The sequence below is a fragment of the Passer montanus genome, unplaced genomic scaffold, assembly GCF_014805655.1.
Source record: "Passer montanus isolate IOZ18808 unplaced genomic scaffold, ASM1480565v1 scaffold70, whole genome shotgun sequence".
NCBI classification, from domain to species: Eukaryota; Metazoa; Chordata; class Aves; order Passeriformes; family Passeridae; genus Passer; species Passer montanus.
Genome location: NW_024372148.1, coordinates 2,961,693 through 2,985,448, shown reverse-complemented (window position 1 = coordinate 2,985,448; position 23,756 = coordinate 2,961,693). Strand labels below are relative to the sequence as shown.

The 23,756-nt window shown below is 39.9% G+C and overlaps 1 protein-coding gene across 3 annotated transcripts in view; it reads right to left on the bottom strand.

Moving 5' to 3' along the window:
* Positions 1 to 23,756, bottom strand: part of OSBPL1A (oxysterol binding protein like 1A) — a 76,152-nt gene that overhangs the window by 34,896 nt on the left and 17,500 nt on the right. For all 3 annotated transcript variants that reach the window (XM_039730053.1, XM_039730054.1, XM_039730055.1), the window contains 9 exons: positions 22,729 to 22,873; positions 21,923 to 21,990; positions 21,794 to 21,838; positions 20,378 to 20,451; positions 20,233 to 20,296; positions 19,189 to 19,290; positions 17,642 to 17,764; positions 15,758 to 15,839; positions 13,032 to 13,138 (listed from right to left, as the gene is read on the bottom strand). In XM_039730053.1, the coding sequence (XP_039585987.1) occupies positions 13,032 to 13,138; positions 15,758 to 15,839; positions 17,642 to 17,764; positions 19,189 to 19,290; positions 20,233 to 20,296; positions 20,378 to 20,451; positions 21,794 to 21,838; positions 21,923 to 21,990; positions 22,729 to 22,873 (810 nt within the window). The remainder of the gene's footprint in view (positions 1 to 13,031; positions 13,139 to 15,757; positions 15,840 to 17,641; positions 17,765 to 19,188; positions 19,291 to 20,232; positions 20,297 to 20,377; positions 20,452 to 21,793; positions 21,839 to 21,922; positions 21,991 to 22,728; positions 22,874 to 23,756) is intronic.

Here is a 23,756-nt window from a genome sequence, read left to right as displayed (position 1 = left end):
TCTTAACCTTCCATCCCCAAAAAACAGGAACAGTTCTAGTTTCAGAATGTTTCCCTGCAAGTGTGCCTCAGGTATTTGAGGCACTGGATAAAGGACTGAGTGATTTATGAATACTCCTGTGGCACAACAAAAAATTGCAAGTGTAACAGCACACATTAAAGCAACAACAAAGTGTTCCCAAACAGATGCAATCAATTTCATGAAGACATCCCCAGATTCCTAAAGCATGTAAATATTTTACACAAAACTTTTGGAGTTCTGATCTGTTTACACACAAGCCCTTCTACAAAGAACCTCTTGCTGACTCACTACTCCCCAGCACCATCAAGCACAAGAGACTTGTGACAAATGTCTGCTATGTAAACATATGTTAAAGTCTTGCATCCTAACTCTTCATTTGCTGGAGTAAACTAGTTCCTGTAAACTTCATCACAGCCTTGGCTCATTCCAGGGAACAGAGGACTGATCTGAAATAGGTCATGATTTATTTCAGCCATTACTTCCTGCTCAGGTTTTCCCACTCTCTGTGCCATAAGCCTGTCAGTAACCCAGTTTCAGAGATCTATCAGACCTAAACCCAGCATAGTCAGAAAGTGAAAGCGACTTGAACTACTGCAACTACTGAAAAGCAAAACAAGATGTGATCACTTAATCCAAGAGGTAAGCTGAGCTCACTGGTGATAGGCAAATGGTTATTTACTGTATCACAAGACAGCATCAGTCTTCATCTCCAAAGTCCAGCCAGCTGACACTACAGCATCAGAGTACCACAGCTTACTGAGACAGTCATGTTCAAAAGGGAAAACACACTTGGAGAGCAAACATAACAGCTGGCTTGCTTTCAGACCCATAAACAGAAAACATCACCAGTACAGTTTCTTTTTGTACAAAGGCTGAAATACTCCCATACACACAACCAAACCCCATACATACCGACTTGAAGTCCTGGTAATCTGTTCTCTTATATTCCAACCCCAAGTCTATAGAAGAAATCAAAGACTTTGTAGAACAAGTCATACGACTGCCTCAGTCATTCCCCCAGATGAACACAAGAGTTCATTGTTAGTCAAGCACGAACATTCACATCAAAGTTCAAGAGGACGAATTTAGCAGAGCTGATTTGGAATGGTTACATTTCATTCTTCTGAGCACAAAGTTGTAGTATTTCCCTATATTTGATTTATTAACGTAATTAAATTCTGCCAATGAAGGAAAGGATCAGGTATAAAACTCATAAAAATCATAAAACTTAGAAAAATACAGCAGAAGTACCAGAAGAAGCAAGAGCCAAGCTATCATCCACACAGAAGGAACTCTTACTTTGGCAGGACCATGTCAGCTCAGGCAGACATTTAGGCTGTAAGAGAACTGATATTAAAGAGAAAAGCTAACGATGCTGAGAGCATGCAGCAGCCTTCTCCCAGCATACATGTCTAATATAAAAACTCATCATTCAAGACTGCTGGGAATAACAGTTTCTGAACTAGCCACACGCTAGGGACAAGGACTGTTTGCCTCCCACCTTTCCCTCCTAAAACACTAACACTTCCTCCTCAACATGGACCTTGCTGCCTTCCTTCCCCTCTCCTGTTTCCACATTTGGCTATGTCAAAGTCTGTTTATTCAGAGGCTGCTGAAGCACTGCAATTTTAACCAGTGGAGAATGTTGCAGCTCCCAGCCAGGAACCTGTCTAAGAGCACATGAGCAAACTGCAAAGACTAATTGCTGACTGCAGATTAGAAGGCTGGTTTTTGCTTAAAATCTTGGATTTTCTATCAGAGAAGCTGTTTTCTTCAAAGTGTTTCTGTATAGTCAAGACCTAAGAAAGCTCTTTCTGGCTTGTTTCTAAAGTGAGACTCAATGGCAATTCCAAGTCTTCCTCTCAAATGTATTTGTCTTTCCCATTTTACTTTAACAATTTAACTGTAATCTGATAAATGTCATGAGGTCTACTTAGGTTTGAGAGCTGCAGAAGTTGCCAGTCTCCAGAGCCTATTCTGTCCCTACTTGAGTTCGAGTACTGTAATACTGATTATTCAAATATCAGGACTTCAAAGAAAAAGCTTCTGATTTTGTAATTTTCTGTTAAGTATTGTTTCTATTCTGAGTAATGCTAAAATGAAATATTGCTGCTATTCACTCTTGCCAATACTAATGCCAAAACAAGCTGGGAGTCAATGACATCTGCAGCAATGCACACATTTGGCAAGCACATTTTGAGTTGCAAACCTACACAATTATCAGAGAAAAACCACACCCCAAGGATATTTTGCTGCCCCCGTGAGTTTAAACATTTACGTTCTCAGAGGCATATGCCACAAGTAACTTTCCTCAAACTAAACACTTCCTTGAAACTGATGCCAAACACTGATGCCAGCAGAACCAGAACAGCATACTGCTGCATGCTTTCACATCCGGTAGGGACAATTTTTTGTCTTCTCCCTTTGAGGGACTGGACATCTTTGAAGTTTGCTAGTCTCACAGAGAGACCATATTTTAAGATGTAAGGGTTCTTAAGATTGCATACAGGAAACATTTTCTTTTTATTCTCAATGACTGTTTTGAAAATAGATCTTAGGTCAGTTTTGATCTAACTACTTCCCTTAAGTATTCTTCTGTATACACCACTGATTACTTTGATCAACCCCTTTGTAATCTCTCCCCCACACTTCTTCCCAACTGGATTATAGCAAATGCATGTAATGTTTCCTCTTGAAGCAAATGTCACGTTTTTGCCATGTTTTTGTTGGCTCTTACTGGCTTTCTAGTGCTGCTGGACTCAGTTGTTGACTCAGAGTGAAAACAGCTTCCTATTAGAAAAAATTAACACTTCTGAAGCTGGCTGTCTGTTCTACAAGCTCTGCACTGGGAATATTGTTAATTATTCATCATTCATGAAGTCTAACTGACAGGTTTTTTAAAAAGAAATTCCAAAACAAACATGCTTGCTTGTACAATTGTTCTGCATTTTTGAAAAACTCAGATGTCTCACGTGATAGTTTTTATTTCATTTTGGACACTAACTGAATTAAAGTGAAAAACGTTACATAGGCCAGAAATCAACACTGAGTTTTACAGTGCAGTGCTGGAGTTCTTATCACCAAATAAAATCCACCTTGGAAAGCATTCTTTGCTGTTTCTGCTATAGCCCAGAACACATTCTTCCCACATTTCCAACATTAAAGAATCAAACTTTAAAGACCACTACAGATGCAAAAATCCCACTTCTATTTTAAATTTTAGAGGGACTTGGAGCATTAAGAAGATTGCCCCTACTAAGGGATGATTTTCCTCTGAGACACTGTTTTTCTTCTTACTCCTAAGCAGGCAACAGCCAGCAGACTTCAGCCAGGCCCTGGGTAGGTTGATAAGACATTTCCTGAAATTAGAGTATGTCATGCAGACATACTCTATTTGTCCAGCAGTCAGAGCAGACAGATAAATATGCTCTGGAGCATAGAAATTCAGTGCAGAACTAGATAATCCCAATGTTCTCATTTAGTGGAACATATATTTTCTACTTATGAATGATCTCAAATACCTTTGCCCTTATGTGATAGGGATTTTCTATTGTTTTGTTTGTTTGGGTTTTTAAAAACTTTTTCCAAGAACACCACAGCAAAGTTAAGACTGTTAAGTCTTCTATTTACTACTCTCCTATATGCAATCCAACAGCATCTACAGCTCAGAGGAAGAAGTGACCCCAGATTAAACTTCTAAGAAGCTCTTTTACAAACTTCTCCAATAAAACTCACTGGCTGCTAGAAGAGAATTTGTAGATTTGATAGAAGTTCTAAATTCTCCTACCACAAGCTGAAACAATCTGACAGTCTAGAATGACATATTATTTTTAAGATTCATTAAATTGCATGTAAACAAAGACAAGAGTAGAAAAGCACTGACGACATATTATCAGCTGATCTTGCACACATGGCTCCTTGAAATTTTCTAACACTGCTGTACTGGACTGCCCCTTAAGTGTCTGTACATCTAAGGATTGCTCAAACTAGAGAAGAGGGGGCTCAGGTCAAATCTCATCTATATAAATACCTGAAGGGAGGACAACTGGAGACTGGTTCTTCTCAGTAGTGCCCAGTGGCAGGACAGAAAGGAATGGGCACAAGCTGAAATGCAGGAAATCCCCTCTGATTGTCAAAAACCATTTTTTTTTCATCGTGGTGGTGACCGAGCACTGACACAGGCTGCCCACAGAGGTTATAGAGCCTTCATCCTTGGAGATACTCAAAAGCCATCTGGACATGGTCCTGAGCAATCAGCTCCAGGTGGCTTTGACTGAGCAGGGGGGGCGGACTAGAGGACCTCCAGAGGTCCAACCCAACCTCAACCACTTCCATTTTTTCTTCTGTGAAATTAGGGTTTAGGCCTTAGTCCAAAACGTTGCTTCAGGGGTGGAGGAGATTCAGGTCAGACAAAACTAGATTTCTGCTATCCATAGGCACAGATGCCTGCTGTCTAAGGTTTCCAGCTGTCTCAAACAGCCAGCTCATTTTAACCTCAATTTGATTTGTCTGACCTTGCAGCAAGGTATTTCACTGGAAAAACACACAATCCAATTTGGATGCATAGCACAGGACACATCCACAATTAATTATCTGGGCATTTCCAGAAAGGTATAAACTACTGACATACATGGATTACCCCATTACCTAGAGAAGGTACACTACTATCTTGACAACTCAACATTTTTCCTCACCACAATGAGCAAAGCCTTGTTTATGGGTGTCTCATTGGTTTTATGTCTATCAGGTCAAACCCACCAAAGCTGCTGCAGATGCTCTTCTGCTACTGTAGCCCAGCACAAGGCCTGGAGGCTGATACTCTGACCACTTACACGGAATATTTCCAGACAAGATCAGAGTAGTTTTGTTCTCTTTACCCTCTCACAGTAGTTTCTGACTCAAAAAAGGAGGATTTGCAATAGCAACATTATATTATATTATATTTCAAGACTAACAAGAAGCTGTATTCCTATTTAAAGGTCAAACATATTTGAACAAGATTTTGTTGTGGAAGCAGTGTAGCTCTGGCAACACAAAACTCCTTGAAGCAGATGAAAAAGTTTGCAATCTACTTCTATGTTAAAAAGTACCCCTACATTATGAAGGTATACTGCAGACCCCCTTCAAATAGGCATGCTCTAAAGCCACGCTCAAAGTCTCCTAGCACACCTAGAGATCCAAGACTTATTGCATTGATGTCCACATTTTCACATGAATAATGTAGCCCTTTCAAGCACAAGAGGAGGGAAAACATCCCTATCCAAAAACACTGAGTCCATGTACCTTACAAATGGCTTAACGTGAAGCTATGCAAGCAAAGTAAGCACATCACAGGTGTCACTCCCAAAGACAAGATGTTCAGAAGAGGGCTATGCTTAGAAGGCCAGGCATCTTCTTTGTACAGGACTCATCAGGATGTCCACAACAAATGGATACACTCTGTTTATAAGAGGGGCTCCACCTTACCATTTCTTTGCAGCAACATTCAGTTCACTATAAATGGAGCATAATTTGTTTTGTGCATGCTAATCAACCAACCCAGAGAGCATAGGCCTGTATTTCCCATTTGTTCATAGCACCAAAAGCATTTATTATTAAAGGGTATTATTGCTGCATTTCAAGGAGAGTGACATTAAGAACAATACAAGCAATGTAGAGAAAGAGTTTACTAACATTCCTTTATGAACAGGCATGGCATGTACCTTCAAGGAAAACTTCAACACCAGTGATTTATTTTCAGGGTGTAAATGCTTTCTAAACACAGTCCATTTACCAGTTCTAGTGATAATGTCAGTGACTCAGCAGCTAGCATTATACAAAGGCATTTCATCAGTGGACAGCAGAGCAAGCAGAGATAACACACTTCTGAATACTAATATTAAAACAAATAAAGCTTTTAAAGTCACTGGCTTTCTAGGGGGGTGGGGAGAGGGAGGTCAACAAGTACACATTCAGTCAAAAGATAAAAATAAACAGACAAGAGGTCAAATTCCACAATTGCTTACCTTGATTATAAAAATGGTATCAGCTCTAGTAAGTCAAAATAAAAAAAAAGTGCAAAAAGCAGTTCTGGTTGAAATACCATGACTGTGACCTGGTGAAGCTTAGGTTAAAACCAAAAAGCACAATGGACAACACACCCTCCTCATAAGCACTAATACTGTCTAAATGGAAATCATCTGTTTTTTTTCTTCATATCTGGAAGACCCAGGAATTTCATGGAACCAAAGTGACTAAAATAAGCCAACTAAATAAACCAGAAAGAACATCAGAAAAGTAAGTTTAGACTCAGTCAATCTCCTTTATTCAAGGAAAGACTACACATGGACAGCTTATTAGCCCATAACGCAAGAGATCTGGTATTGCTGATGTTTAAGGAAACCAATAAAACTAAAATATACTAAAACCCCACCACCTGACAAATTTAAGAAGGTGGAACAACTGTTAAGTGGCACAAAGCCTTAAGTTACTTACACTGCCTTTAAAACAGCTTCACACAAAACACAGGCATACTAAAGAGTTAAATGTTCTGTCTCCCCCAAAAGTTAAATGTTCTGTCTCCCCCTACATAGGCTGCATGAAATTTAATTTTTCATATGTGTAGAAATTAATTTTTTTAATTATTACTCTCATAAAATAGCTTTTATCAGACTTACACAGAACAAGAGGCCTTATTTTTGTATATTTTAATTTTTCATAAATTAAGTTTCAAGAAAGAGAGGTCAAAAAGAATTAAACATCTTCAGAGATTTAGTAAATGTGTGTGACCACAGTTATCCAGTTTGGTGTTCTGATGTTTTATGCAGCTGAAACACAAAACCAGACCACTCAGCTAGACTGTGACTGCAGTCAATTAACTAACACACTCGCAAGCAAAATCCCAGTGAACAAAGTTAACAGGTATGGTGCTATGCACAGAGGTTCAGCCTTGTATCCTGTTTCTTTTGCTGCTTCATTTCTTTCCTGAAATGTTACCAGTCCTTAGCTGACAATACATGGGTTGGCTGGGAGTAAACAAGTTTTAGAACTCTGCTGTTCAACCATTCTTCCAAAACACATCAGGTAAAAATTAAGCCAGAACATGGAAAACAAGCTGATCAGTTTTATGTGCCATGATGACATTACAATGACATCAGAAGAATGGAAGTGTGCACCCTTCTCACTCCAGTTTGTTTTCCAAGCATGAGAGGAAAACAAACAATATTCTCATAGCATTAAGTAGCGAAAACACTTAGAGAAAATGTCCATCTTATACATTTATTTTTCTTTTGTCTCCATTAGCTTGGAGACAAGGGCATACATAATTTTGCAAATACATTCACAGAAAACAGAATTCCTAATTCATACTTGAGAAGCTTACTCTATCAAGAGCTATTCCATTAAACTTGATTGCTGCTTGGTTTTTTCCCCCTGCAGCCTCAGCTAAGACTGTTTTCTCAACATTAAAAATTTAGTACTCAAACAAGTGGTACACAGGACCTTAGAAGTAAACCTCAGAGCAGGAGCTGCAGAAGCACATTAAGGAGGAGTCTCATTTCAAACCAGTATGTTTTTACACTGTGTTTCCCCAGAGGCCCATGAATGGATTCCAAGTTAGTTTACACAAGGCTGCTTAACAACAACCGCCAACAAAAAACACATCTGCGGGCCAAGCATTAACCCACTGTGGAAAGTGCAAGAACAGCTCAGCAGTGGGCTTCCAGCTGGACAACAAAGTGAATAGCAGGGATGCCTTCAGACAAGCTGTCTGACCAGCTTCCACACAGGCTCTTTGAGCTACAGGTCAGTAAGAGTTTCCGTGTCACTACAAGTCACTTTGTACACTTCAAAGTCAACCTCCTTCCTTGCAGGTGGTGATATGTTGTATCGGCAATCTTGAAGAAAATAAATAAGAAAACAAACACCCCCTCCCCAAAACCACCAAAAAAATCTCCAGAGTTGGAACCCTGCAGTACTACAAAGACCAGAAGCACTTGCCTTTTACTCTACAGTAACATCTGAGCGTCCTTCTGTGAGCCAGAACCATATTTCACCCAGAAGCCTTTCCAATACAGCACTTGCCCAAGGATCTTATCAACTGCTTCAAAACTTATCAAGTGCTTCAAAAAAAGCACTCTGTCAACACACATAATATCCTTTCATAAAAGAACAGCAGTAATATTTACTTATCTTTCCCCTGAATGGAGACTCAGTATTTCTTATTTTAGAAAACTTCTGTCTAAGGCTGCTGCTTAGCTTCATTTCCCACTCTGGTGACCTACTGAATTTGGCTGCTCTAGGGAAATCTCAGAAAAAAGTTGTGCTCTTTACCTCCCCTACCTCTAAGATACTCTGGACTTGCTAAACTCCTGCCTCTACTGGTAAGGACATTGTCTTCACAGATCTGTAGTTAGCTTTATACCTGCAAGGCTGCAGTACACTGGTAGAAAAAAAATGCTTTCAAAGGAAGAACACTATGCCATCCACAAACATCTCACTATCAGGTTACTCTAATATCTTCACTATAGAGCTTTAGCCCAGATGAAAGATGTGCATATTCAGAACCCAAAAATTAGTACAGCATGAATCATCCAGGCACGAGACGAACTGTCAACATTCTAGCAGGAGAAAAAAACTAAACGACTTTCCTGTCAGTAGCTTTGTTCTCTTATACACCCTGCCTATACAGCATTCCCCAACATTTTATACTCTATGATCCTTGCATAAGGGAAAAATACCATTCTTTACTAGGAAGCCCATCTGAGCATCGAGAACCTTCAAGGAACTTGTAACCTTCAAACAAGATTCAAGCTGCACTAGGAATTTCTAGTACACTTCCACTCATTTGGAGGAGAAGGGACGAAACAGGATCAAGTCAGTTACTGACCAAGACCCACTAAAGGTTTTCTTGATGTAGGTACACCTCGATTCTCTCAACACCAAATAGCTCTTGCTGTGTTCAGTCCAATCACTGACTGTCTGAAAACTGTTCTCCTTTCCACAAGCACACAACCTGAACAGCATTCCAGAGCATTGCCTACAGGCCTTGACACCCGGAGGTTTTCCCTTGATTTCCGCTACTTTCAGCATGAGCATAACAGAATGGACAACATTAGTTCCTCTGTGCTCCAGTGATTGAAAGGAATAAAAATTTGAAAATAGGGCTGCCACTTGTTTCTAAACACAAAGAGTATAGATCAGAAAAACAAAGGCACTTGTTATATCACCTGAGGGAGTATGGACTCTATAGCTCTAGGTCTAGTTCAGTAGCCAGCCAATACATGATCCCCTTACTAGACCTAACTCAGAAATCTTATCATTAACCTCTTTCTTAGCTTCTCTGATTTTATTTTAGTCCCTCACCCCTCTCCATTTCTCCCTCCCACACACCAGGGGCTCCCAAGGCCTTATAGAGGTTAATGTAGCTGATGATATTGCCAGATGGAAGAAATGGACTGCTGATGGATGCCAGGACTTCTCTAGCAGATTTGCACAGGGTGCCTTCATCAGCATTTCCCCCTTGACTGCAGATTCTCATCACTGCTCACCTCACCTGCACCCCCACAAAGAAACAGATAATAAAATTTCTCATTAAGGAGTCATCTGGACATAGCCTACAGGCACCTTCTTCATTGACAGTACAATAAGGTAGGAAGTAGGTTTAACCGATACCAGCCATGCTCATACCTGTCTCCCAGAAGACAAATCAGAAATATATTAAAAACAACTATTTGTATGCCAAAGAGCATGCAAGCATTCACCCACAAGAACACACACAGACACATCTAATATTCAATTATGTTTCTAAGAAATCTGAAATAAACTAAGGCAGTGCACTGAACTTCCAGAGACTGGTATTTACCAGTTGAACTGTGTGCACATTTTTTATTTGCAGGGTGTACATACAAGAGATAGCACATTACGCCATGGTAAAGATAACTAAATCCAAGGACTATGACCCACAGTATATTGATATTAAAAAGTTTCTGTGGAAGTGACAAGCTTAATTTGTTATGACAAATTCTTTATAGCTGAAATACACAACTCATTTAATGCAAAAAGTGAAGAAACCTTTCCTGTATTCCTTATCTCATCAGCTAAGGCTTTTTACCAGCTTGTAAACAAGTCCCTTTTCTAAGACAAAAACAAACTGGAAAGAATGACAACAACTGCAAAGGCTGAAGATCAAAGCCACAAACAGACTACAAACGAAACCAGCTTACAACTGCTATCCGTTCTATACTCATGCAATGCGAGCTCTTAATTTAGTGTTACATATAACGCTTGATGGTAAAAGTGAAACATAAGAGTCAAGATACTCAGCTACACACTATACCTAAGCACTGGTTGGTGAAGAAGCATGGCAAAAAAAGCAAAATGCCAATTTCTTTAAATAAATAGGTTTTTTTCTATCAATTTCACACAGCTTCAGTACAGGTAGTTCCAGTACTAGAGATGAATTTTAAACTCATTCAGAAAATCTAGCAGAGAGAATAGTGTGAAAAGAACCTTAAGTTCAACTCCTCCTACAACTACATAAAATAGCTCAGGACACAAAATCTACTAGAATCAAACTGCTTTAGGAATGTAGGTTCTGATATTTGCTAGAAATAGTCCACGGCAAATCCTGCTTTGAAACACTACTTACTAACCTTGTGCCAAAGTCACTGCAGAAAACGTTTCAAGTTGTGCAGGCTGGCTCCGACACCAACGCCCCAGTAAATACTCACATTAAAGCAACCAAGTTGCATTCCCTTTTCCCCTCACGCGTTTTAACTATTTGCCAAAAAGTATCTGTGCTCGCATCTGCTTGACACCGAAGGGCTCATCGCAATGTCAAGAAGGAAGCAGAGCCACAGCCACCAGCCCACCACGAACGCTACATACCGCGGGACGACTCCGGGCAGCACGGCTCCGAGGGAAGCCGCGCCGGCTGCAGCAGCACCTGCCGGGCGGGCACACGCCGCGGGCAGCCCCTTCACCTTGCAGCACTCGCCGCGGGCTCCGCGGCCGCCCCGGCGCGGCGCAGGGCGGGGCGNNNCGCGTCCCCAGCCCCCCCCGCCGTGCGGAGCGGGCAGGTCACGCCATTCCCGGCGCGGCCGCGGCCCCCGCCCGCTCCGGGCCGGCTCCGGGCCGCGCTCCCGCGGCCGCTCGGAGCGCCCCCGCCCCACCGCGCACGGCGGCACCGGGGGGAAGGAGAAGCAGCGGACAGACGGAACGATCGGAGATCACGCTCATGCACCATTTCCAGCGCAAGTGGAAGACGGCTGAAGCTGGTTTAGTGCTGCGTTAGCAGTTTCATCTGCAGACTGCACGCTTATGCTACAATTGCCAAAGCACAGTAACACTAAATAAAGTTTCCTCTAGAGAGCCAAAAGTGCGTTCGCTGTGGTTATCCTTACTGAAGTGAGGAGCCTCTCCTCATAAGTCAAGCAGTAGCTTCTGGTATGCTGACAATTTAAATTAGAGGGAAAAAGAATTCTCCTTAAAGAGGCAAGATAGAAAAGCACCAGGCTTGAGAAAACGTTAATTCTAGAGATAACCAGATTTCATGGGACATGCACAATACAGTTGCAAGGTTATACATATATTGCTTTTCAAATGCCAACAAAACAACAGTCTAGAAAAATCAACCCTGAACAGCTAAAAACCAGGGCCCTGCCTTATAAAGGACAACAAGTGACATGCTGTGGGTTTAAGAACAGCAATGGTCAATGATTGTAGCTTCTTGGAAAGCTGCAAGTCTTTGAAGGAAGAGAGTATGGCGTTTTTAAAAGCCTGCACTATATTCCTGAACTCAGTAGTCTGAAGTTTAAAAATACCAAGACAAAAAACTCTCCAGGATCACATCTTCTCCCTGTCATGACCAACTGATTTCACCAGCTATGGTGGAAAAACAAGTTCACACCTCAGCCTATCCCTCTGTGCCCAAATGTATGTGCTTCCAGATTAAAATAAGGCCTCCCTTACACCTACAGAGAGTCTTCAAGTTCAAGTAAGGTGACATTACAATTTCACCATATGTTTTGCCATACTCCATTCTGGAAAGCTATTTTAGTCTGGCTTGAAGCAAGATGCCAACACAATTAAGGAATACTAACTAACACTCTACACCCACTGTTGTAACAATTTCCCCCTCATCCGCAAATGAAGCTGGCAACTTTAATATCAGACTTTCTTAAGGAAAAAACTCAATGTAAAAAAAAAAAAGAAATGCTTGTTCCACTCTGCTAGAACTTAAGTAAGTCTAAAAGACTTGTGACTGGAAACAAAGGACTTAGAAAGGAATGAAAAAACCCAAACCTAGACAATGGAGCCAGTGTTTGTAGCTCACTGTTAAATAACTGGAAGACTAGCAGCACCAACACAAACCTCATTCTGAAACACATGATGACAGTAGAGTAAAAGCCTAACCCAGGGATTATAGTTACAAGTTTATTCCATGGTACTAGGGCATCATCAAGAAGGAAGAAAAATGCCAGCTCTCCTACTCTAGGAACTAGTGAATTTGACATATATACCCAAACTGAAGTGTTTGCATTATGTTTAACACTATACAAGATATTTGTTACTGGAAAAGCCAGAAGTTCAACAAATAGCATTGCACACCCACTAAGCACATGGGCTGAAAAACAAATTCAGAAGCAATATTGCTCAACACTGCAGTTAGCTAGTAAAAACTAAAAAAAAAATCCAAAACCTAATTTTCTCAATATTTTGACCTTCAAATCGGCAAAGCAACAGCTTTATTGAATTCAAGCATTCAGTTTCAACATTGCAAGCAGTAGCTTGTAACCAAAATGTCTCTTTTCTGAACACCCAAATACTAAGTCCTCCTTTTGCAAAGGCATATACCTAGTCTTTCTCTAGAAGAATGATTTTTTGTCCCATTCAGTATGCAAATGGACAGCTTACCAGCAACATGAAGTGGTATGGGTTTGTGTATTTATTTTTGTAGCAGGTCAACAGGGAACTAGACAAATATGCCAAGCTGTTCAGCCCTTTATAGACCCAAGCAGCACAATACATACCCCTTCTTGCTTTGTGAACAGGTTAAGGCACTCAGCCAGAGCCTCACATGTTTCCTGGGATACTTCAGAGACCACATCAACTTTCTGCAGCAGGGGAGAAGATATTCCTGCAAGCACAAAAATATTAGTAATGTTAGAAGGACATCGTAAATGACAGGATTCTTTTAATTATTTTTCCTCTAAGTAATACAGACATAACATTCACATGCTACAGGAAGGCTGGTGCATTGCAAGATCTGTGGGAGGATTTTTTTTTGCATCCTTTCCCTAGTACTGGTATAAGAGGCACATGAATAGATTGAGTTTCTCTTTCAGCATGGTTTAGAAAGCAGAGGCAGGAAGCCATGGCAGCAGGACACTGGAAAAGGGACCAGCAATCTCCTTTTAACCACTTTCTAGATTTTAAAGCTTCAGGTGACAGAATTTAAATAAAATGGATTCTGCACTGATTTAATATAAATAGAAGTGTAAAATGTAGATTTTTTTTGCCTTCTGCCATGTATTACATAGAAGAGAAAGAGCTTACCACAGTGCCCAGTGCAGCTGAAAATTCAGGTTTGAAAAAAATAGATTGAACTGTAACTATGAGCACACTGAACAATTAAAGGGGAAAAGCTTATTTTCATGGACCCATCTTATGTATAAGTAGTACAGCTTGTCATGTCAATCCTGACTTCTATGACCATTTACAGAAGGGACTGCATGTCTAAAATCAGCAGGAAATCATCATAACTCAATCAGCTGGTAGAAATGATTGGAGTCAATCTGTGAAGTTTTCTGATACGTGCAGCAATTCCTCGGAAATCAACTAAGTCACCTTCTCAGGAAGCATAGTTGTTGCAATTAAAATAATTGCAACATTTAGTGCCTGCAGACTCCAGGATCAGTTGACACCATTCAGTAACACAGGTGCTTTGAGCTGACATCACACCACTGAAGATTAATTAAGAGGTCCACCAGTGACAGTACCTGAATTTATTTTTCAACTTATACCACTTATGCAGGACAAGATACAGTGCATTTCCACACACTAATTGTGGTCTCTGAAACCAGAGCTCACCACTGACTCAAACTGATTCTTAGAGCAGCTGCTAAGAAGGAGGAGGGCAGCACACATCTTTATTTGTAATATACAAGATGCATAAATCTCAAAGATTCAGAATGGCATAGCAAGTCTCTAGACTCAGAAGAGCATATTGAAACAGGGAGAGAATTTTAAATATCAGGTGCCAACGTAGCAATTTTTTGTATTACTCAAGCAATTTTAGGGAAACTCCATACAGAAAGGTTTCTAACTCAAAGATTTATATTCTTCTGGAGCCAGAGGATTCAAATACTTTATCAACACCACAACAATGGGAGAACTAGAGCAGTTGTCTCTGCTGCAACCTACAGCAGTTGCACATGAATCCAGAAACAGTTCACTGGCCTAGCAAGTTACAAACATCCCTTGGAAGGAAATCAGGAACTTATTACTGCTGTTAGCCAAGACTAGCAGTTTCTAGGAATGAGACAGTATCCACTTTTGCTTTACTATGGGTATTGGTTGTTAAAGTTGTGTATTTCCTTTTAAAAAACGTTTTTCTTCTTTAAAAAAGAACCTCACTTGTTCTTCAGGTCAGCACTACAGAGTCAGGGAAACTGCCTCTACGGCTACCAAAGGGAATTTATCCACCTTATACCAATTTTCAAACTGTGTTTAGTGAAAAATTCAGTTTTACTATTAACAGTAATCACAAAAGCTTCATAATAAGACACTCATATACATTATGAAATGTCCTTTTGCCTTGTGAAATAAAAATTTGGTAAAAAATCAGTTTATGAAAAAGACAGGGTAAGATCACAGAGTAACTTACCCCATAGGCATGTAGAGAAGAGACTGTATTTTTAGCCTCCTTCTGGAAAGGCACAGGGATGAAAGAAGAACTTTTTTTCTTCTCAAAACTGGTATTCTACTACAGACTAGGGATCTGTATCGACAAACAACTTGTTCTCTAATCTGAGCTTCATAATTTTAGCCACAATATATAACTAGGACTCAGGCCCAATGGACCAACAGTTAGATGTTCTTACAGAGCTCCTTTGTGTGTATAATACAGGAAAAACTTCAGTAAAGCTTAAGGCATTTAATAAAACAAGTACAAATCTCTAGCATCTTGATGCCTGTGATATATTTTACAGTTATACTGCAAAAATCTAGGTACATGTTAAAATTATAATTTGAAATGAAACCTGAGCAGTTCAAATCTTGCATCAAAGTCATAGCAAAATCTGTGGAATATGTCCCATCGTACCGTGCCTCCAGTTCTCTGTATAGTTTTGTGATTTCACTGCTCTTTGTACCTGTGAAGAGACACTTATGCACTACAACAAGCTACCAATCACAGATTTTTTTTTTAAAAAAATACAACTTGAAAGCAGACCCCTGTGTTATAATTTTACGATACTACTCAGTAAGGACTACAGCTAGAGGCAGTTCCACTGCATTTACAGCTGCTAATAAAATTTCTTTCAATCAGCATACTTCTTAGATGTTTCTCCAAATCTGAAATCTTAATTGTTAGCAATTACTATAATGCTACTTTACTTGAATCTCTTTCATGGGGAAAATTGTCCTGTATTTTCAAGCTCCTGAAAATTTGATTTTGGGGCAATAAAAGCATCCTGTTAAAAAGAAAAAATTAGTTGCTTGGTAACAAACTGCATTTTAAATTAATAAGCTTTACCTTTTGTAGCATCCAAAGATTTAACCATTGCAAGGAAGTCTGAAACCTCTTTACTGAGTCTTTGCTGGCATGCTTGTGCTTTCTGCAAGAAACAAGGACAGCTAGTTCAGAAGTACCTTGTTCTAAGGAAAGTGTATGTTTACTTTCGTTATTATAGTGAAATTTTAAAATTTGGACATTAAAATTAGCATTAAATCTTAATTTAATTTAACTTAATTAAGTTAAATTAAAAAGCATTAAATCTTAAAGATTCCCAGCCCAGAGACTGATATATTAAAACTGAATCAAATTACCTTCAAAGACATACAAGCAAACAGAATATTTATGAACATTTTATCACTGACCAGATTTGTTTAATTTAATGTAGCAAATCAACCCCAGTCAAATTTGTTGTATGCGTCACTTTTGCTCTTTCCCTCATTCTTTATTGAACAGTTTAATAATCTGTGAAGACCAAGTGCTTGTTTTCTGAGAAACTTAAGGACAAAATAAGCACATTCATAGGTTAACTGATAAATGGCAAATATAGTGACATGCAGAAATCAACCCCAAGATCGTATTTCAAGCCCGCATTCAAACTTGGAGACAGCTATGATAAAACCATAGAATGGCTTGGGTTGGAAGGGACTTTAAAGATCATCTAGTTTCAGACCCTGGCCAACCACACCTTCCACTAGCCCAGGTTGCTCAGAGCCCCATCCCACCTGGCCTTGATCACTTCCAGGGACGGGGCATCCACAGCTTCTCCGGGCAATCTGTTCCAGTGCCTCACCACCCTCTGAGTAAAGAATTTCTTCCCAATATCTAAACGAAATCTCTCCTCTTCCCACTTACCCTATCACAACTACATCTAGTGTGTAATCACTACTACACAGTTGGCCTGTAAAAAAAGTCATTCCCCCTCTTTTTCATAAACCACCCTTAAGGCCACAGTGAGGTCTCCCTAAAGCCTTTGCTTCTCCAGCTCTCTCAGCCTGTCTTCAGAGAAGAGGTGTTTATTCATTCCCAGTGTTCACCTTTGTGGCCTCCTCTGGACCTGCTCTAACATCTTTACATCTTTCTTGTGCTGAGGAACACAAGATGTATGTAGGCTCCAGGTGGGGATCTCATGAAGGCAGAAAAGGGAAGCAGAATTGTCTCCCTTGTCCTACTGGAAAATCTGCTTTTGATGTGGCCCAGGATTCAGTTGGTCTTCTGGGCTTCAAGTGCACTGTTATCTATTAAATAATACTGTCTTCTGTAGGTTGCTGGGGACTGCCAGTGCCAGTTATCCTCCCACCTCCGTGCCACGAACTACTTTAAGGTCTTGTACAAAAAGGAATAGTACAAGCTGCTTGGAGTTCAGCCACATGAAGATTTTTGTACTGCAGCATCCACTTTCCCTTAAAATTTAGCAGTACATGTATAGCCAAAAACAAGAATCACAGGCTGAATGCTAGAATTACCAAAGACTACTCAGTTCCATTGCAGGTATGAGCAGTCACTGTACAATGCATCTGATGTGATCTGAGGTGATAAAAGATTGTTTCTAAAACACTTCATTGGCAGAACTCGATGTGGGCTAGCTTTGGTGACACTGAGACTAGAGGATAACAAGTACACAAGGCTCCCTCTCCTGGCTGGAACTCTCAAGCAGCTTTCTATCTTAGAGTAGTGCTGGCTAAAGTGAAATCACAGCCCTGTAGCTATGATAAACACATCATTTTAGCCACACAGTCTGAGCAGGAATACGTGACAGCAAGCAATGCAAACACAAGCAGCATTTATGCATCCATACGAGGAATCATCACTTTTAGCCAAGGGCATATTGAAGTATTTTAACACAAAACAAGGCTAATCTTCAACTGCCCACATGTGTGAGCCAAGTAAGTATTGAGTACATACTTTGAGAGTGTCCTGTAGGTCTGTAACAGATACTGCATCATCTTCATCATCACTACTCAGCTGTTCCTGTGTGCAGTAGTGAGTGCTATATGCAGAGTGGTCCTCTATTGCTTCTAGCCAGCTCTGGAAAGGAAAAACAGAGTTAATAAACATTTCAAAGGTCATCCCCAAAACAAAGGATCATGCAAGCAGAACAACAAAATTTTCTCTTGATATAAGTAAGATAGCCATTAGTAAAATGAGGCATCTCAATAGCCAATAAATAGAATTGCTAGAAATACAATTGCTAGAAAATACAATTGCTAGAAAATGTAACATGTATTGCAGATTAAATACTTGTGGGCAGAGTATCTGACTTAATTTATTAACCCTTAAGCACAAATGTAACCCACACCTCAGTCTGTCCAAGATCACATAAAAAAATCTTATTAAAAGACTGTAGGGAATATATTTTGCATCTGTTCAGACTCCAAGGTCCCTATGACAAAGTCTGCCTTTTTATGCATGACAAACTCTGTGCACAAAACCTCAAGCACTATCGTAATTAAGAGGTAGATTCTTTCCCTGTTCATTGGATCACAGAGTGGCTGAGGCTGGCAGAGACTTCTGAAAGTCATCCAGTCCAATCCCTCTGCTCAAGAAGGCCCACCTAGAGCTGGATGGCCAGGACATCCAGATGGCTTTTGAAAATCTCCAAGGATGGAGATTCCACAACTGCTGTGGGCCCCCTGTGCTTCAGTTTGTGCGCATTGCCTTTGGTCCTGTCACCAGGCACCATTGAAAAGAGCCTGGCTCTGTCCCTCTTGGCACCTCTCCTCAGGCATTTACATACATAGGCAAGCTTCCCTGAGTCTCCCCCTTCTCCAGACTGAGAAGTCCCAGCTCTCTCAGCTTTTCCTAGTAAAAGTGATGCTCTGATCCCTTCAATCACCTCCATGGCCCTTTGTTCCCTTTAGTATGTTTGTATCTCTCTTGTTGCGAGAAGCTCAAAACTGGACACAGCACTCCAGCACTCCAGTTGCCTCCACCCCAACTCCATCTCTAGTTAGTACACCTGCAGAAGTACAACAGTGAATATACTACAAGCAGCCCTAAAAAACCATGTTTCTCTTGTTTCAGAGCCACCTTTTGAGAAAATATGATTTATTAGGTCATCTGGGAGTATGATTAAGAGTAGACTATACCATTAAGCATTCTTGTGTTTGGGATAATGAACTATGAAAGTGCAACAGGAGAGGTTGCAATAGAAATTTACCACATTGAGAAGTGAATGAAAAACAGGAAGTTACAACAGGACATAATACAGGCACAGAGCTGGAAAACAAGGTAGCACTTACTTTAAAGAAGAGATTATTACAATGGGCCAATTTTTTGCTGTTTAATCTATAGCCATGCTAAAAGATTTAATATCTGCACTTATGCTACCAAGTCCTGATGATCAAAATATGAAACACACTGCTACTAATGCACCCATAGCAATTAGTATGCAAATTATTCATTACAGAAGTTACTGTATTTTAATGCCTTTGACAAAGAGTCATTATTACCTCTCTTGTTTGAGAAGGAAAGTTATTTTTAGGAATCTTGAAACGATGAACAGTGTCATCAAAACATCTGACAGAAAAGAAGCAACTGTCTGTTGATTTTACCTAGAGCAAAGTGGAGAAAAAACAAAATTAGCATAATGAATCAGTCAGAAAAAAATGACGTGCAAGCATAATTATATAATTATAAAATTATGCTCAACTCAGAAGTTTTTGCCTCAGTTTTGATCCAAGTAATTGTAATTTATAAGAACCTTGGTCAGAACAGTTTTCCAAAGTGTGTCATTATGTTATTAATAGTAATATAGAGGTTCTAATAGTTAAATATTATATTTGTATTTATTTGGACCATCTGATTCAGGCAAAACCTCAGCAACGGTTCAAGATTGCCAGTATTAAGGAATTTGTAGATACTGAAAAGCAAGTCACTTTTCCATACAATATGAGTGTACAAACAAGTGCAGTTTAACAGAACTTGTGGTACCAAACTAGGATAGGGCAGCTATAGAAATACGGAAATTATTTTAAATTCCTTTTTTTTAAACGCTTCATCTTCCTGGGCATTATATATGACACCTGGCTTTGGTTTTCTCTGTTCAGCCTTCCAAAATGGATTCCCACAAGCATAACGGAAATCAGGGAATTTTTCCAAACGTCACCTTCAAAATTGATTAGTCTTTCAACTGAGGCCAGCTTAAGTTATGCAATCGGTCACAAGCAGCCAGGGACAGCTAAGGAGGAACTGGAGCTTTGGCTATTTCAGATCACATGCTTCAAACTGACCCGGTCTGCTTTCAGAATACCTCGTGTGTCTAAATCTTCAACGCTTTAGAAAGCAGTGAGGGAGCTTTATGGCCACTTTACATAAAAGAATACTTTGCTGGACAGGAACAAGCATTTCTTTCAACAGCATGAGCTTTCAACAAGCTTTCTCCTTATTTTATAACAAAGATCAGGTTACCAATCCAGCGGAAGTTTTCACTAACCAGGAATGGAATACAATGGAACATAAAAAAAAACAACTCAGTAGTTACAACACATTCCTACCGTGCAGATAGCTTGTGTTAGATGCTTGCATCCCTGACGATGATCGTTATTCACTGCATCAGCTCTTTGAAAGAAGAGGAGATTTAGTGAAGTGAAGACAGGAATTATTTAAACTGCTTTTCAGACATTTAAACACAGAACTTACTGTCTCCGATACCAGGAAAGCACTCCATGTTCTAGAACTATCCAGTAGAGTTTCCAACCAAAAAATCGTGAGCTCTAAAAGGGGAAAAAAAAAAAAGGCTAGGTAAGCTCAACAGAATACTTTTAATACAGACAGCTCAATGTGCAGCTGCAGGGTGATCTGCAGAACTGAGCTCTGGGTGGTAGGAGCCTGAGGCAAGAGACCATGAAGTAGCAATGACCCTTTGCATAGCCAAGGGCACAGGGACTTTGTGGTGTCAGGAGCTGAGGACTCAGCAGGAAGACTCCAGACTTTCACATGCTTAGATTTCAAGGGCAGAAAAACTCAGGGGGGGGTCCTTCATATTAAAGTAATGATCCAGACATCTGAGACTCAGCTATGGGAAACCAAGGGTCCAGCTGGTAAGGAAACCTTGTCTGACTGAGTGTGGTGAGTGTAGAGAGCCAAGCTGGGCACTCATCAACTCCCTGGAGCCACCAACTGCAAAGGGGCTTCAGTCCCAGCAGTTAAAAGTCTCTGGTGGAAGAAGTGTGATGGACAGAGTGACTCCTGCATGGTCAGGCAGAGAAGCGCACTTAACACCTAAAACTAGTAAACGTCACAAAAAGCTTTTAGGTTCTGCATATCCTGATGATCACAACAACCTGAGAGTATTTTCAATTGCAGCACTACTCTTGCTTTGGAATCACCTAAAGATAAAAGCTGAGCCTGCTACCCAGTAAGAACTAAAATATTAAAATGTTGTATTTTTTAATATTACGAGACTTCTTGATCACCACACAATTCTATTTTATAAAATAAAATGAGAACCAAAACACACTGATGTCTCCAACTACAACATTTTACGTTTCTCAAGCTTTGGCACACAGTTCTTTAAGAACAGCTCCTTATATTACAATTGTGATATAGGAAAATTTACATGGAAAAAAACTAAAGATTTCATTAAGCAACATAATTAAACATTCATGTAGACCTTCCATTCACTTGAGCAACACAGCAAAATGAGCTTTAAACTCTCTGAATGCCAGCTTCCCACTAAGTTTTAAAATTTTCAGAAGATGATGGCAAAATATTAGTCACAGTTTCTTAAAGACAATGTATCAGTCAGAGATTATCAAAGTAATCTACTGAGGAAAGAAAAAGCATTTTGCCCACACAAAAGGAACAAAGCCTTATCACAGTGAAGCTTTGCCACAAAAATTACCAAGCAATAAAGATTTTAGTGACTGAGGTTATGATCAGGGTACCATGAATCTGGTAGCTGCTCCACTCAGCCAGCCCATCTATACATATTAGACAAAATTACTATTAAGTACTATTCAAAAATCCTTTCATTCACCGCTTATAACTGAACTATAGAAAAAGGACATACTTTGAAATCTTACAAGCTATTTTAGAAAGGGAAATAAGCCATACCTTCCATAGGAGACCTTCATATCGTCTCAGGGGTTTGTTGATAACCTGCACAGAAATTAAAGCTCATATAGGAATGAATAGCTTCAACTAGACAGCCTTGGCATTTTAAATTGAGACAAAAGTTCCTACCTTTCCAGTTTTACCTGCCAGTATCAGTTTCATTTCTGCACCTTGGGCTAGATCAAGGGGCGTCTGATCTGTTTAGTAACAAGACAAGGCATAAGAATTTGATGCAAATAAACTCCATGTACTTTTAAATAACTTGACACTCATTATCCATCAGTTTGGCCCTCAAGCATCTACACTTACTTATAATTGGGGAACATCAACTCCTCAAGGGCAAAAGACTAAAAAAGGTATTAACTTAAAGGCACAGCACTGCTCATCAGAATTCTACTAACCACAGAGAGCCCTTTGCCCTTACTGATTTAAATTTGTTTTTAGCTGCCAGCTATAAAAAACAGTTTAGGACACTCACAAATACCAAGACAGAGGCGTATTTAAACAGAGGACAAAAACACAGTTTGCGTAACATTTGCATCAAGTTTTCTTCTTTTTGGTTTCATTAGAAGTCTTCTTCTAAGGAGTCACTTTGTCTTGGGCGTATTTTCAATCTTGCTTTTTTTTTGTTACCTGTGTTCAATGTTTAGAATCAAGAAAACAAAAGCCAGGCACACTTCACTGTTAAAACAGTCAGTAAATTTTCCAGAAACTGGTAAGCTTGGAAAATGAAAGCACACACAATAAGTATTTTGCTACAGTTCTCCAGCCTCTTGCAATTTAGTCACTGTTGGCCTTCCTTTACTAGTGACACAAAGCTTGTAAAGCACTGTAAGATTCTCCCTGAACACTGCATAATAAGAAACACAGCTTGCAGAAGATGTTGAATTTGTGTCTCCACTTAATAGTTAACATACTCTTGATTTGGTACTCACCATTTTTGTTTTTTATTTTAGGATCTGCTCCATTTTTTAGAAGTTTCAATGCACAGTGCTTATGAGCACGGTATGCTGCACAGTGCAAGGGTGTGTTCCCCATCTGATCTGTACAGTTGATATCAGGTGGCTTGCGCTTGTTTAACTGGAAAAAAACAAAGTTTGCTTACTTATCAGTTCTCCCCCCTCTTCAGATACCATATTCTCTATTTTGAAAATTAGTTGTTCCTAACCAGGATGTTTCAGTGTAGATCTGGCAACAAAGAGGGCATTTAGCAATTGTTATGACAAGGGCAAGGAGTGTAACCATCAAACAAGACATTCAGCTAGAGTAGTGAACTTCAGTGTTTTGCTTGCTATATCCCTTCCACCTCCACTACACAACATGGACACATTTTTCTGCTCAACTGCACAGTGCCAGGAAAAGTTGCTCAGTATTTCAGTTTATTAATTTATATGCTAGAATGGCCCTGCCCAGCTCTACTGTCAAAAATCTGCTGTTCTTCATAGAAGACACCCAGGCATGGTACAGAAGTTAGCACAAGCCAATGCTAAATCCAGAAAAAATTGTGCAGTTACCCCATTTCAGAGAGTAAGAACTTTGTACTGAAGGGTGGCAGATCTGCCAGTCTCAATGCCAGATATTCTAGGTCATTTAGAGCTTCTTGGACAGGCAATCTGTTACAAACAGTTTTGCTGCATTCTTAAGTCCATTAAGATAAAAGTAGCTATGTAACCAAGAAAAAAAACCAAAAACCCAACCCAAACTTGAGTTTTACTTGCACACAATATAAACATTTTGAGAAACTGACCCCTTCAAAGAGAAGGGTCATGAAGCATGACACTGCTAACTACCCTAGAACACCTCTACACTCCTACTCAAACATGTGGCTACTGGATGCATACATGGGGGTAGGACTGAATGATCAGTAGAGGTCCCTTCCAGCCCAAACCACTTCATGCACTGCCAGCCACTTAAGCTCACAAGCCAGATGGGAGTGCCTTATTAGAAAGGCTAAGTTACTGAT